At 36.8% G+C, this 13,028-nt stretch overlaps 2 protein-coding genes across 2 annotated transcripts in view; both read right to left on the bottom strand.

Annotated features, from left to right (window-relative positions):
- The window catches only part of LOC122093988 (subtilisin-like protease SBT5.4), an 8,369-nt gene extending 3,903 nt beyond the window's left edge, over positions 1-4,466 (bottom strand). The window contains exons 1-5 of the mRNA XM_042664557.1: positions 4,296-4,466; positions 4,109-4,218; positions 3,914-4,011; positions 3,639-3,803; positions 2,914-3,022 (exon numbers count right to left, since the gene is read on the bottom strand). Of these exons, the coding sequence (XP_042520491.1) occupies positions 2,914-3,022; positions 3,639-3,803; positions 3,914-4,011; positions 4,109-4,218; positions 4,296-4,382 (569 nt within the window). The 5' untranslated portion in view covers positions 4,383-4,466. The remainder of the gene's footprint in view (positions 1-2,913; positions 3,023-3,638; positions 3,804-3,913; positions 4,012-4,108; positions 4,219-4,295) is intronic.
- Positions 4,467-8,057: 3,591 nt separating this feature from the next.
- LOC122093984 (subtilisin-like protease SBT5.4) lies at positions 8,058-12,807 on the bottom strand. The gene is made up of 7 exons (XM_042664553.1): positions 12,626-12,807; positions 12,420-12,529; positions 12,215-12,312; positions 11,944-12,111; positions 10,483-10,591; positions 8,925-10,090; positions 8,058-8,835 (listed from the first exon to the last, which is right to left on the bottom strand). The coding sequence occupies exons 1-7, from the start codon at positions 12,710-12,712 to the stop codon at positions 8,279-8,281; spliced, it is 2,295 nt and encodes a 764-aa protein (XP_042520487.1). The 5' UTR covers positions 12,713-12,807; the 3' UTR covers positions 8,058-8,278.
- Positions 12,808-13,028: the final 221 nt, after the last annotated feature.

The raw sequence follows: 13,028 nt of genomic DNA, 5'->3' as shown, positions 1-13,028 counted from the left end.
TGGTTCTAATGATGATCCTGCACGTATTTCGTGTGTATTTGACTGGTGGATTTAAAAAAACCTCGTGAATTGACTAGGGTTACGTGCGGACGCAAGGTGACCTTTCTTTTTCAGGGTAAGAAGAGATAGAGAAAATGCCCCGAGCCAATGTCCGAGTACCAGGCGCTACGGCACTGAAGTAACCCATGCCATACTCCTAGGAAAAGCTCGAATGACCATCACATTACAAATGTGATGCTCTAACCGTTGAGCTAAGTAGGCTCACATAAGAGAAATTGTGTAGTGCATTGTTGGAACTGGGTTGGAATGCCAAGCGGCTTTAGACTCAGGGGGGTTTCATCATGGAAAGAACATGTTGAAAATCACGATCAATTCCTTTTTCAATTCCTGCTGCAGTCACACGGGCCCTTCCCACATGCCACAAATGACCCACAAAGAATAATAAAACTAGTTGTTGTTGATACTTTCTTCTTGGTTCCTTCTTCCATAACCCGAGCTCAAAGAAGGAAGGTTTCTTTTCTTTTTCCCGGCAAATGGCTACCAACAAGTTTGTAATTTTTTTTTGTTTTATTCCCAAAATTTATTTAATATAGTAAAAAAAAATCAGAAAATTGAAAATCATTTAATGCATTTGATGTATGAAATGATAGAAAGCCTATCATTAAATACCGCATTAAATAATTTTTAGGGAATAATCAGAAAAGGGAAAAGGAAGATTGTTACAATTTCTTAGTTCACCAAATTCATGTGAGCAAGATGCACCCATTAATGAATAGAAAAAGGAAATCCAATTGAAAATTTTCTAGTGTCCATCAAATGTGATGCTTAATGTGGACGGTTGTTCATTGGGTAATCTAAGTAAATCAGAAGCTAGTGGTATATTCTAGGACAACCTTGCAATATTTGTTTTTGCGTTTAAGAATTTTCTGGGAGTTAAAAAATGAATTTCAAGGTAGGATCTTTAGCTCTGATTATTGGAGATGGCCAGGAATCTTAAGATATCCAAGTTGAGGGTGGAGTGCAATCCTACCGCTGTGATGGTTTTAGTATCTAAGAGGGTGGTCCCATGGTTTGTTTGACAATGCTAGATCGTTCTCTAGCCTTACCTTGCTTCTATTAAATATAAAATTTCACATTGCTTTCGTGAGGCTAATTCGATTGTAGATTATCTAGCTAAGTAGACTGCAATGTTTGAAACTTCTTCTCCTATGGTTACTTTCCCGCTTTGGTCAATAATGAGCTTTAAATTGACCTGCTAGGCAGGTCAAATTTTTTCAGATGAGCAATTTTATTTTATTATTTTGTGTGTTTTTTTTGTTATTCGCTTTTTTAGTCCTTCATGTTGATGGTGATGCCAAAGGTGAATGGGGCTATTTAACATTTTTTTCTTGAAGTACGTTTCTGGCTGAGTCCAATTGTGTCATCTGCATCCTTTATTTCTCTTCTCAATTGAGTCCAACGAGCTCAATTGGGATGCTGCAATTGTTTCAAAATATCCAAAGCTTCTAATGTTCACCTTTACAGAAAGGATTATCCCTATTTTTCTAATGTTCAGCCATAAGGATGTGTGTTCTACAGGATTCGGATCCTACCCCATTCTTGATGTGGCTGTTGGATCCTCTCCAGCATGGGAGTTAGCTGGAGAGGCCTCACTGGGAGATCCAAGCACCACAGGGCATTAGAAAGAATCTAAAATACACACTAACATGTAGGAACCCTCACCCTCAAGTTAAGACAACTTTTTGTTTTGGGAATTTTTGTCTGTTGCCTACTGTTTACTCATTTCACTAAACCATATTTTATTAAGTTAGAAATTTTCACCAAAAAAAAGAAATAAAGGAAAAAAAGTTAGATATAAAAACACATTTTCCTGATTTCCAGTCTTATGATCATTATCTGAATCTAATTTAGGACAGAAAATATATTAAACTATTAGTTATAGGTTTTTTTTTTTTTAACTGTTGTGGTCATTGTTTATAATTATTTAATCTTTTATATATACCTCCAAGATCAAAGATCTATTTTGTACCCATAATTTTTTCAGGTCAAAATCCCACTCTATAAACAGTTAAAATAGATAAAACAAGAGTCAATGGTGGTGGTATTATAACCTTCCCTACCCATATAAAATTTACAGAGACGAATTGTAGGATTTGTTTAATTAGTTTGCTACATATTTACATCCCACGTGGTTTAAGTGAAAAATAAAAGCGACTATGTTTCTTATTAATGTAATGGTTTCAAATTTGGCAAACCAACAAACATTGCAAATTGTATTAGTTCCATTGTCTCACATTGGAATCGAATCCTATAAGAGGTTGGGAGTAGCTAAATGGATCAAGTCATGTAAGTATGACCCGGAGTCGAGCTATGTGCTCCATTTTGTAGATATAGCTAGGAAGACCATAGATAGCAGTAGCTCTAGCGCTGCATGCCTTAACGATGTCAAAACTTTTGCTAATCTAATTTTTTTTTTTTCTTTTCATTAAAAAAAAAAAAATGGATCAAATTGAACTTCTTTAGTAAACTTTTGTTACTCTCCCAATGGAAATCCCAACAATAGTCAGTATTTCTTTTTGGAAAAATTTTTCTTTCACGGTGGGTGAAAGAAACTTCATTCTGGGTGAAGGAAACATCCATAAATATATCATCTTCATTACTCCCCTTACATGTTGGAGGTTCGAAATGCTCTCCGTTGTTCCTAGACACCCATGGGCAGTGACAAGAGAATACATCCTTCACCATTGGTGAAAGGAAACTCAGTATTTTGTTTTCATCATACAAATTGATGGGGTTGCTTTTGTTATGTGTCTTGAACTCGGTAATGGTAAATATATCATAATATAACATCACCTAAAAGTGGGGGAAAGTGAGGGGAAAGTGGAGGAAATAAAAAAGAGAAAGAAACCTGACCTATTGCAACGAACTCCGTTAGGGCTAGTGTCCGTACAACCTCCTTTCCATTTTAATGGAATGGGTCCATACCCATTGTCACTAAAGCTCTTTGATTCTGGCCAGACACCTTACCACACCATCAAGGCATATCAATACACATATGGAACAAAAATGAAACTAGAAACCGATTTTTCTTTTTTTGTGAGGTTCAAACTTTCAAAACCAACATCAGATCATGCTCCTTTAAATATTTAACTAAATTTTCATGATTTGGCTTTCATTTGATATTGGAGAAGGCTTTTCTACATTTTTCCATGTTGGAGAACAACAATTGCCACATTTGGAACCTAGAGGCAGACAGGAAATTGTAGTCCATATCTAGTAGCGCAAGGCTACTCCGCATTGACAGCAACAACAACTTTGCAGGTCAGAAGGGCCTATTAGCCCTATGGCCAAGAGTGTTATCTAGCCTATTTGACACATTGAGGGATGTCAATAAGAAAATTTTTAAAAGAAAAGGTTCTTTGAGCAGTGAGAAAAGGGTATGCTAGCACTCTCTCTCTTTCTCTCATATGAAATGATCTTCCAATTTATCAAGGTTAAAAGCAAGGCCAAGTTTAGTTGGCCGAGCTAGGTGTAGGCCTCAACCAAATCCTGGCCCAATCTTAACCCTAGCCCGCTCTCAGCTTCAAAAATCTTAATCTAGGCCATGTTCCAGGGTAGGTTAGGTATAACGAACTTACCAGTGTCAAGGTTTCCAATAATTATGTCTTCCCCATATCTGGCCTTCTCCCATAGCGACCCAGGTAGAGCTGCACCATTTTTCCCTAGTCCAAGAAAATCCCACGACCGGGTTGTATGTAATTTCACTCCTTTGTTTGGAAAAACTGATATGACCTTGGGATGCTCTGCATTGATTAAAGACCCAGCGATGAACATCCATTAATGTTTAATGTAAAAAAAAAAAAAAAATAGTAGTAATAATAATAACATAAGAGTGATCAAGCTTCGTTCGTACTTGCGATCTCAGCTGCTTTCTCTTCTTCAAGGGTAGCTGCAAAACCATTGATATGTTTCGTGTAGCAGTATAAAATCGATTCTTCGGCAGCCTCGGGGCTGTGTTTGGAAGGGATGTGGAGAAGAAGATATTAAAAGAAGAAGAAGAAGAAGTGATTTTGCAGTCAATTTCTGAAAGAAAAAAACCATTTCTTACCCTCCAACAAAATCTGAGAGAAACTCGTAATGAGATTGTGCGGCTAGGTCAATATGACTTTGTGTGATTTCTGGACCATGTGAATGTGATCCCAAGTATACCACATAAGACTGCAACATTATCAGTAAAATCTATTATCAGAATTATACTCAACAAGAAGACTAACAAGAAGAAGAAGAATGCTTGCCTTTTTTATTGCTAACGTGGGTCTCTGCAACATGGAGAAAAGCAAAACAGGAAGAAGGAAGAGCGGAATCCTTGAGAACCTCCCCATTGGTTCTCTGTAGATTTGCTTCTTCTTCCACTGCTTCTAAAAGTTCTGTTTGGAGAGGTTTTCCTCTCCAACAATGGCTGGAGGTGGTAGGGAAACGGTTTCATTCTCACCTATTCTCCTGTGGATTATATACAGAGAAATTGAGGGTCTTAACATGAACCCTTTAGCCATTGATATGACCACACCTTATGATCCGGATCCCTCAAAAGCATCCTCAAAAAGGAGCCTCAAACTGCTGAGTATTTTATTAACCAAAAAAAAAAAAAAAAAAAACAACTGCTAATTTTGTTAGCCATCTAAATTAAACTTCTTAAAAAAAGAAAGTCTAGACGGGATAAAAATCCATTCCCTATCTTAAAAATAGGAAAGCTTACAGAACCCCTCTTTATTCTTGTAATGGCAAAAAATAGGACAAGTATTGGTCTCTAATTGTGGCAATTACTATCACCCTCTTACACTTGCCTATATTTACTCAAGCTTCTTTACCCTAAACTTCTTTTTTGAATCTCGCCGATACTAAATTTTTTACTTTTCTTTCTTCTTCATTATTATCTCGATTGATCTTCAAGGAGACTAGCACAGTAATCCACCGTCACAGTCTCCACTTAAATTATAAATATAAGTTGGAGAATCGAACTTCGGGTTGTACGTCTATTCGCATAATCCTCAATTTGCCCTAACCATCTGGGCAACCACGGATTGGTTATTGTTATCCTTCTTCAACACATAATGTCCAATGTTTCACAAAGAAGAGAACCCAGTAAGTGTGTTGCAGTCTTTCACAAATCTTGGGACCGTTTATGTTTATTGCCGTATCAAGTAACATTTTTTTTTTTTATTATTAATTTTGGTGGCCCACTTTAAACTTGCTTTGCTGTAATGACATCAGATAGATCGCTTAGTCCTGTTAAGTCACGGTGCTCGACCTAGTACACCATTCAAGCGCTTGGGAAAGGCATCGCGAGAGTTTTCTTTCGGGGTCACAATTTGGTTAACCCGATTATGCTTACTGGCCACAGAGAAACCAAACTTTAGAAACTACAGAAAAATGATGTGATCACAAGTTGTTATGTCGAATCTGGAGTGTTAAGATTAAGGCTATCTTTAGAAGCCAAAAAAAGAAAATAATATCAAAGATAAAATAAATTAAACAAAAGTTATTATTACATAATGATTTTTTTTGTGTTTCTTTATTTATTTTTATTTATTTTAACTTTTTTTAACTGTCAAACATAGCCTAAATGATTTTACCAAAAAGAAAAATAGACTAAATGATAATATGTGTCTATTGTTCAATAACAAAGCGTCAGATTTTTATTAGTTCTTTTAAATAAAATGAACCCCAATTAGGAAGATAGATGGTTCCCCTTCATTAAGGTAGATACAAGTTAATATTGGGTAAAGAAGCAGGGGATCAGGAGAGGAACTCAGTTGGAGGTGAGACAGATTAAACATAGGGAGTCGGGTGGGTGGTGGTGGTGGGGGGAAAATAATCCTCTGTTTTTCTCATCCCTATTTTTCCTTATTTTGCTACCTGCAGAACACAACACGTGGACAACTTTAAGACCAATGCACCGGATGTAATAATCCTCACCCAACCTTGACCGTTGGATCCTCTGTTGTCCACGTGTCGTGTTCTGTAGGTAGCAACACAAGGAAAAACAGGGATGAGAAAAACAGAGGATTTTGATCCGTGGTGGGGAGGGCAGAAAAGCAAGGAATGAGACAGAGAGATGATGAGAGCATGGTGGGGTTGTAGGGGAGAGTGAGAATGAGAGAGGAAGGGTGTGGAGTTGTAGTGGCCAGGTAAGGGAGTTGCAGGTGGCAATGGTGTGGCCTTCTGTTGAGGAGATGTTGATGGGTTCCACATATGATTAAAAAAAAAAATGAAGAGAAGATATAATGAGGTTGGGTATTTTAGGAAGTTCAAAAATGTTTTCTTCTTGGTGGCATTAGTAATAAGTAACTTTGGAGATTAAGTAAAAATTTTCAAAATTGGCAGTAGATATTGTAAAAAAAAATTTAACCTACTTATGTTGTAATTAATTTTCTTGTCTAGTAGATCTAGGAAATTTCCCTTATGCTTAATTTTTACCTAAAAATTTTCATTTTATGCTAAAAAATAATTTTTACAAACGAAGTTTTTTTAGTAAGCTATTAGAAAAAAAATACCAGAGAGAGGCTAAAGTGTACTTCATGATCTTACAGTAATTTCCTGGAAGGAAATCTAAATCCTATTGTTATGTCCTATGTTTATAGATATAGTAATGAAGAACTGATTAAAAACTGTAAAGAAACAAAATAATAAAAAAATATATAATATAAAGTGAGGTGGTGGTATTGGAGGAAGTTCAGTTTTGTTTTCTTCTTAGGCCATGGGCCCACATGCTAAACATAGAAGAGAAGAAAATAATATTTGAACAAAAAATCATGTGAGAGTAATATGTACCTTGACATTTTGGGAAAAGTTTTTCCTATTATTATAATGATTTTAGTGTTTTGTAATTTGTTAGATTTAATGTTGTTATATGTTATTCATAATATTCTATAATAGTTAGCTTATTAGTTTCCTTTTAAGAGAAAAATCACTATATGTCATTCACATTCTGCGCTTCATGACCTGTTCCATGGTGGAAATGGGTGGGTCCTTGACTCCTTGTGAGACGATCTCACTCTAATTTTAGGTAAAAATTAATCCCAAACTTAGAAATGTGTCTCAAAACCTATGAAACTGTGATTTATATTTTCAAGGCTTTGATTTCTTGTGCGGCCCACATAACAAGGGTTCTTCATGAGTTTGGATTCGTTGCTCGTACGATCACTGGTTATCGTACATGTGAGTATTCAACACCTATCCAACTTTCTATCATTATAAGTAAGGGTGTCAATTGGTTTGGTTCTGATATAGATGGTTCGATTTAGTTTGGTGCAAGATTTTTTAGATAAAACCAAAACCAAATGATTTAATAAACAATTCATATATTAAAACCGAAACCATTTATAAACAATTCGGTTTAATTTTTTTTTTATGTTTTCTAACTTTTTATCCAAACAACTTTTTTACCTTTAAAACTTTTAATGAAATGGATGTAAATTGTAATATTGAATTGAATTTTTTATTATTTATATGATTTTTTAATAGTTTTTAATGTAAACTTAAATATTTTTTATTGAAATGTATGTAAATTTAACATTGAATGACTTAAACTTACTATGCATATATTACTTGGTTTAATGTTTTATTTAAACGGTTTAAACTTTAAAACCAAAATTGAATCATGTTTCAATATTAAAACAAAAAATCGAACCATTTAATAAACGATTTTATGATTTCAGAGTAAACAGTTCGATTCGATTTCCGTAATCGATTTTGATTTCAAATTCACATCCTTAGTTACAAAGATGACGAGGGATATATTTGAAAGCAAAATGGACAGGTGTTGGATGCTCACATGTACGACCAAGAGGTAGTAAGAGCAAAGGATTCAATCTTGTTCTTCATATGACATTAACATCTTTCACATGATAGGTAAGCTGAGTCCAAAAAAAATTATGGCACATAGAGTCTAGGATGACTCTCTTACATGTCAAGTTTAAATCTAAATGGAAGCAAAATAAGGGACCCAAGATTAGATGGAATCTATTGATCAAATTTTTCAATAAATGGAAGCAAAATAAAAGATCCAAGATAAGATGGAATCTATTCAATCAAATGATGAACTAAATATCACAATGAGACTGGAGAGATTAATTGGAGTTGATAACCACTGTCTTTCTCTCTTTGAGACTAATATATTGCTACTGGACGAATAGGTCATCTCGCCTCATCGCATCCCATCTCATCCCATCCCATCCCATCCCAACCCATCCAAGCAAAGAAAAGAAAATAGGAAACTCTATGTTGCAGCTGCCTTAACCACAATCGGACTCTTGACCTTGTGAATCCCATCAGACCATTTAAGCTCGCCAAAGACGTAGTCTTTAGCAAAACCAGGTTGCTTAGTCTTCATGGTTAGTTTGAACGTCTTTTCTTGTCCAACCGAATTGAATGTCAGGATTGTTGGTTCCACCGTAATAGAAATGCCTAAGGGAGGTCGAATCTGGGCCTTGTATGTACCTGGAGACCCAACATTCTTCAGTTTCCTCGTCACAGTGGCGGAGCCGGAGAGATTGGGTACCGTGATGGAAGGATAGTTGAAGTCCAAGAGACTGATGGCGGGATTGGGACAAGTGTAAGGCAGCTTCGATTCGGAAAAGAGGCTTATTAAAATTTGGTTGTAGCCAATGGCACATAGGAAGTTCTTGTAGTCAATGGTAGTTAGGTCATAGACCAAACCAGGATCCATGGCACTGTTGGGTCGAACTTGTCCAGCTCCATAGTTGAATGGGTTTGCTCTCCCTCTCGTGTATATCGAATTCAGCATCGGCTTCCTTGTATTATCCCTCGTACTTGCTGCACAATATCAAGGGAAATCATAAACACAAAACCAAAGAGCGAGATCGATGAGCTAGGTTTAAATAAATGAGCATGGATGTACATACCAGTGGTCATGATGGCAGATCTAATGGCGGCAGGGCTCCAATGGGGGTAGAGTTTCTTGAGGAGGGCACTAACACCAGAGACGTGAGGGCAGGACATGGATGTCCCTGACATAGCTTTAAAGACACCCTGTGGGTTCGTCTTTGTTCCAACAACACTGGCAATGACGTTTGCCCCTGGTGCAGTGATGTCAGGCTTGAGAATCCCGGAAGTCACAGTATTAGGTCCCACAGAGGAGAATCTGGCCATATAAGGTGCTGGCTTCACACCCAACTCTGTCCATGGTAAGATGTTAGCCTTGGGTGCTTTCGTCGAGTTTATGTATTTGTACAACATATGACTTTCTTTGGGTGACAATTGTGAAGTTGGGAGCATACTAGGCATGGGGTCCACACCATTCACGTTAACCACTATTACTCCCACAGCTCCTGCCTTCTGTGCAATCGAACTCGAGAATGAAACACCCATCTCGCACACCAATATCTTCCCCTTCACCAGTTTCGGGTCTAGCGACCCAGGATTGCAATACTGGCTGTCTTTGTCTGTAGCATTCTTCGTTCTTGCGGCGATACCTCTCACCAGAGGAAACATCTTGTCGGCCGAGGGCATGGGAACCATGGAGACCACCATCAACCCTTTCAATTGTTGGTTGTTGCTAAGCTTCACGTTAGTCAAAAAATGGCGGTCCATGGTGCTAGCGGCCACCGTGAACATCCAGGGGGCCACGTTGCTGACAGTGCCAGAATTTGGACCATCATTTCCAGCCGAGGCTACCACAAGGATACCGTTCTTAACGGCATGGAACGAACCGATAGCCATGCTATCATTGAAGTAGTTGGTGGGTTTGTCTCCCAGGGATACGGAAAGAACGTCAACACCATCATGAATGGCAGCATCATAACCGGCGAGGATGTCTGAGTCAAAGCATTGGTTATTTCCAATTTGCTTTCCGCACACCCTGTAGGAGGCTACACGCGCCCTTGGCGCTCCTCCCTTGGCCGTGCCCTTGCCGTATCCATAGACAGTGGCATTCTGGACGAAGTTTCCACCCGCAGTCGATAATGTGTGGGACCCATGACCTTCATCATCGCGTGTGGTGTTGAAAGTTAGGCTAGGGCCTGCAACCGCTAGGTACCCTAAGTTGAAGGCCTTGGCGCCAATCAGCTTCCTGGATCATTTCATTCAAAACCACAATTTATCAAAAAAATAATTAAGAAAAAAAAGGTTACTTGGCCGCTCACTACTTACACCAAGAGACAGGGGTGGCGAAAAGACCATTCTGGCCCTTTGTTGGCTGCATGTGAATTATTATGTAACTGATTATAAGAAGCAGGTTACCAAAAATAACCATATTATGAAAAAAAATAAAAAAAATTTTTGAGTAAATTATAACCAATTTTTTTAGGAGGATAAAGTGGTAAACAATTACAAACACATTTGTTATGTGTTTTGACTTTTGACCTTGACAGGGGATTGCAACTACTTGGCTACAACCTGGGTAGCAATCAATTTTTTTTTTTTTAAAGCGAGAAAAAGTTAAGAAAGAGAAAGGGATCCAACCTGTTGCAGCGAACTCCATCAAGACTTTTGTCTGTACAACCACCTTTCCATCTTGATGGAATGGGTCCATAGCCTTTGTCGCTAAAACTCTTTGATTCTGGCCAAACACCTTACCATACCATCAACGCATATCAACAACAAAAAAATATGTTAAAAAACATAATGAGAACGAACACAATACAAAAAAAGAAACTAGAAAAGGATTTTTTGTTTAATGTTTCAATTTTCAAAATCAATATTAGTTTGTGTTTTTTGAATAAATGCTTGACAAAATTTTTATGATTTGGCTTTCAGTTGGTATTGGAGAAAGCTTTGTTTCATCTGTCCATATTGGAGAACAGTAACGCCACATTTTGAACCTAGCAGCAAGCATGGTTTACTTAGTTTTAGTCCATATTTAGTAGCACATGGCTACACCCTACATGGAGAGCGACAGCCACCAGTTGCAGGCCGGAAGTGCTTTCTATACAGTATATGATTCCAAGCTATAGTTTTCAGTTTCCCAGCCATTTTGAAATTTCTACCTTTCTTTACTAAGTTTTTTTTTTTTGGTAAAAGTTCCGTATTGATTGTACACATATAGTTTGAATGACTAATGCCTATAAAGGTTTGAGAGCAACAATGTTTGGACCAAGAATCAACCTCATAGTTAATTCAAAATAGACTAATGGGATTGATTCTATAAAGTTTTAATTCACCACATAAAGATTTGTTTTGAAAAGTGTTTCTTGGATGAACATGCAGTACAATCATTTGTGGGCTGAAATTTTCATTTCAAATGTACAATAATTCATAAAGAGTTAAGTTCAGTTTAGCCATATATTAAGTTAAATTAATTTTGTTTACTTGGTATGTGACAACATAGGTCAAGCAAGAGAACGGAAGTGCTGATGTGACCTACATTGCCACGCTAACATTAACTGGCCTGTGTATTTCAGTGTGAGTTTTGAAATAACCATCAAGTAATAATTTTGATGGGAGGTGGTTACAAGATGGAGGTATTATGCATTTGGGTTGTTCTGATTTTTGTTGTGTTCCCCCCCCCCCCTTCCTTTAGTGATTTTTTTGTAAAATTTATGCAGAGATGATCATTTTGGAATAATCCATAATTTCATATCATATGATTTTTGTTACCAAAAAAAAAAAAACCTATATGATTTTTATTTAAAAAATAAAGGGAGCGTCTAAATGACACCTCTTTCTCTGTTTAGTTAATTAATCAATTGACCCCTTTTTTTAATCCCTGGTCTTATTCCTAAGAATTCTCTAAGTTAAGGTAATAAGAAGATTTCAAAAATAAAAAAATAATAATAAATCATTATTCCATCAACATGTGTTATTGTTAGCACATATTTTTAAGTATATATTATAAATAATAATATATTTTTTTTCTTGGTAAGATGATTTAGAGAATTACAAAGACTGATGATGAAAGAAGACATGAAGGTATAATGGACTTACCACCATCAAGGTTCCCAATAATTATATCTTCCCCAAATTTGGCCTTCTCCCAAAGCGACCCAGGTTGAGCTGCACCATTAATTTTCCTCAGTCCAAGAAAATCCCATGACCGGGTTGTATGTAACTTCACTCCTTTGTTTGGGAAAATTGATATGACCTTGGGATGCTCTGCATCGATTGAAGTCCAATCGTTGATCATTCATTAATATTTAACGTAACAAAAATTATTAAGAACAAATAACTATGAGCCATGATCATGCTTCTTTCGTACTTGCGATCTCAGCTGCTTTCTCTTCTTCAAGGGTCGCTGAAAAACCATTGATATGCTTTGTGTAGCAGTATAAAATCGATTCTTTGGCCTGCTTGGTGCTGTGTTAATTGGGAGGGGTATGGAGAACGAAGAAGATATTTAACCAGATTTTCAAAAAAATAAAGAAGAGATTTTGCAGTCAATTTCTGAAAGTTCCATTTCTTACCCTCCAACGTAACCAGCCAGAAACTCGTAATGAGATTCAGCAGCTAGATCAAAATCAGCTTGTGAGGGTTGTGGACCATGTGAATGTGAACCCAAGTATACCACATAAGACTGCAACATTAATTATCAGTAAAATCTATTATCAGAATTATATACCCAAGAAGAAGAAGAAGAAGAAGAAGAAAAAGAAGAGTAAGAGATGGTTGCCTTTTTGATAGCGAATGTGGGTCTCTGCAACATAGAGAAAAGAAAAACAGGAAGAAGGAAAAGCGGAAGCCTTGAGAACCTCCCCATGGGTTCTCTGTAGAATTGCTTCTCGTTCCCCTGTTTCTAAAAGCTCTTCTTGGAGAGGAAAACCTCTCCAACAATGGTAGGAAGTGGTGGGGAACGGTTTCATTCTCACCTATTCTCCTATGGATTATATACGGAGAAATTGAGGATCTTAACATGAACCCTTTAGCCATTGATATGACCACACCTTATGATCCGGATCTCTCAAAAGCATCCTCAAACTGTTGATGATTTTTTTTATATATAAAAAAAAAAATTAAAAAGAAAAAAGAAAAAAAAAAGAAGCTGATGTTAGCCATCTAAATTAAATTTCCTAAAA

The sequence above is a fragment of the Macadamia integrifolia genome, chromosome 11 (genome assembly GCF_013358625.1).
Source record: "Macadamia integrifolia cultivar HAES 741 chromosome 11, SCU_Mint_v3, whole genome shotgun sequence".
Lineage (NCBI taxonomy): Eukaryota > Viridiplantae > Streptophyta > Magnoliopsida > Proteales > Proteaceae > Macadamia > Macadamia integrifolia.
Note: the sequence above shows the minus strand (reverse complement) of the source record. Positions and strands in the feature narration are given on the sequence as shown.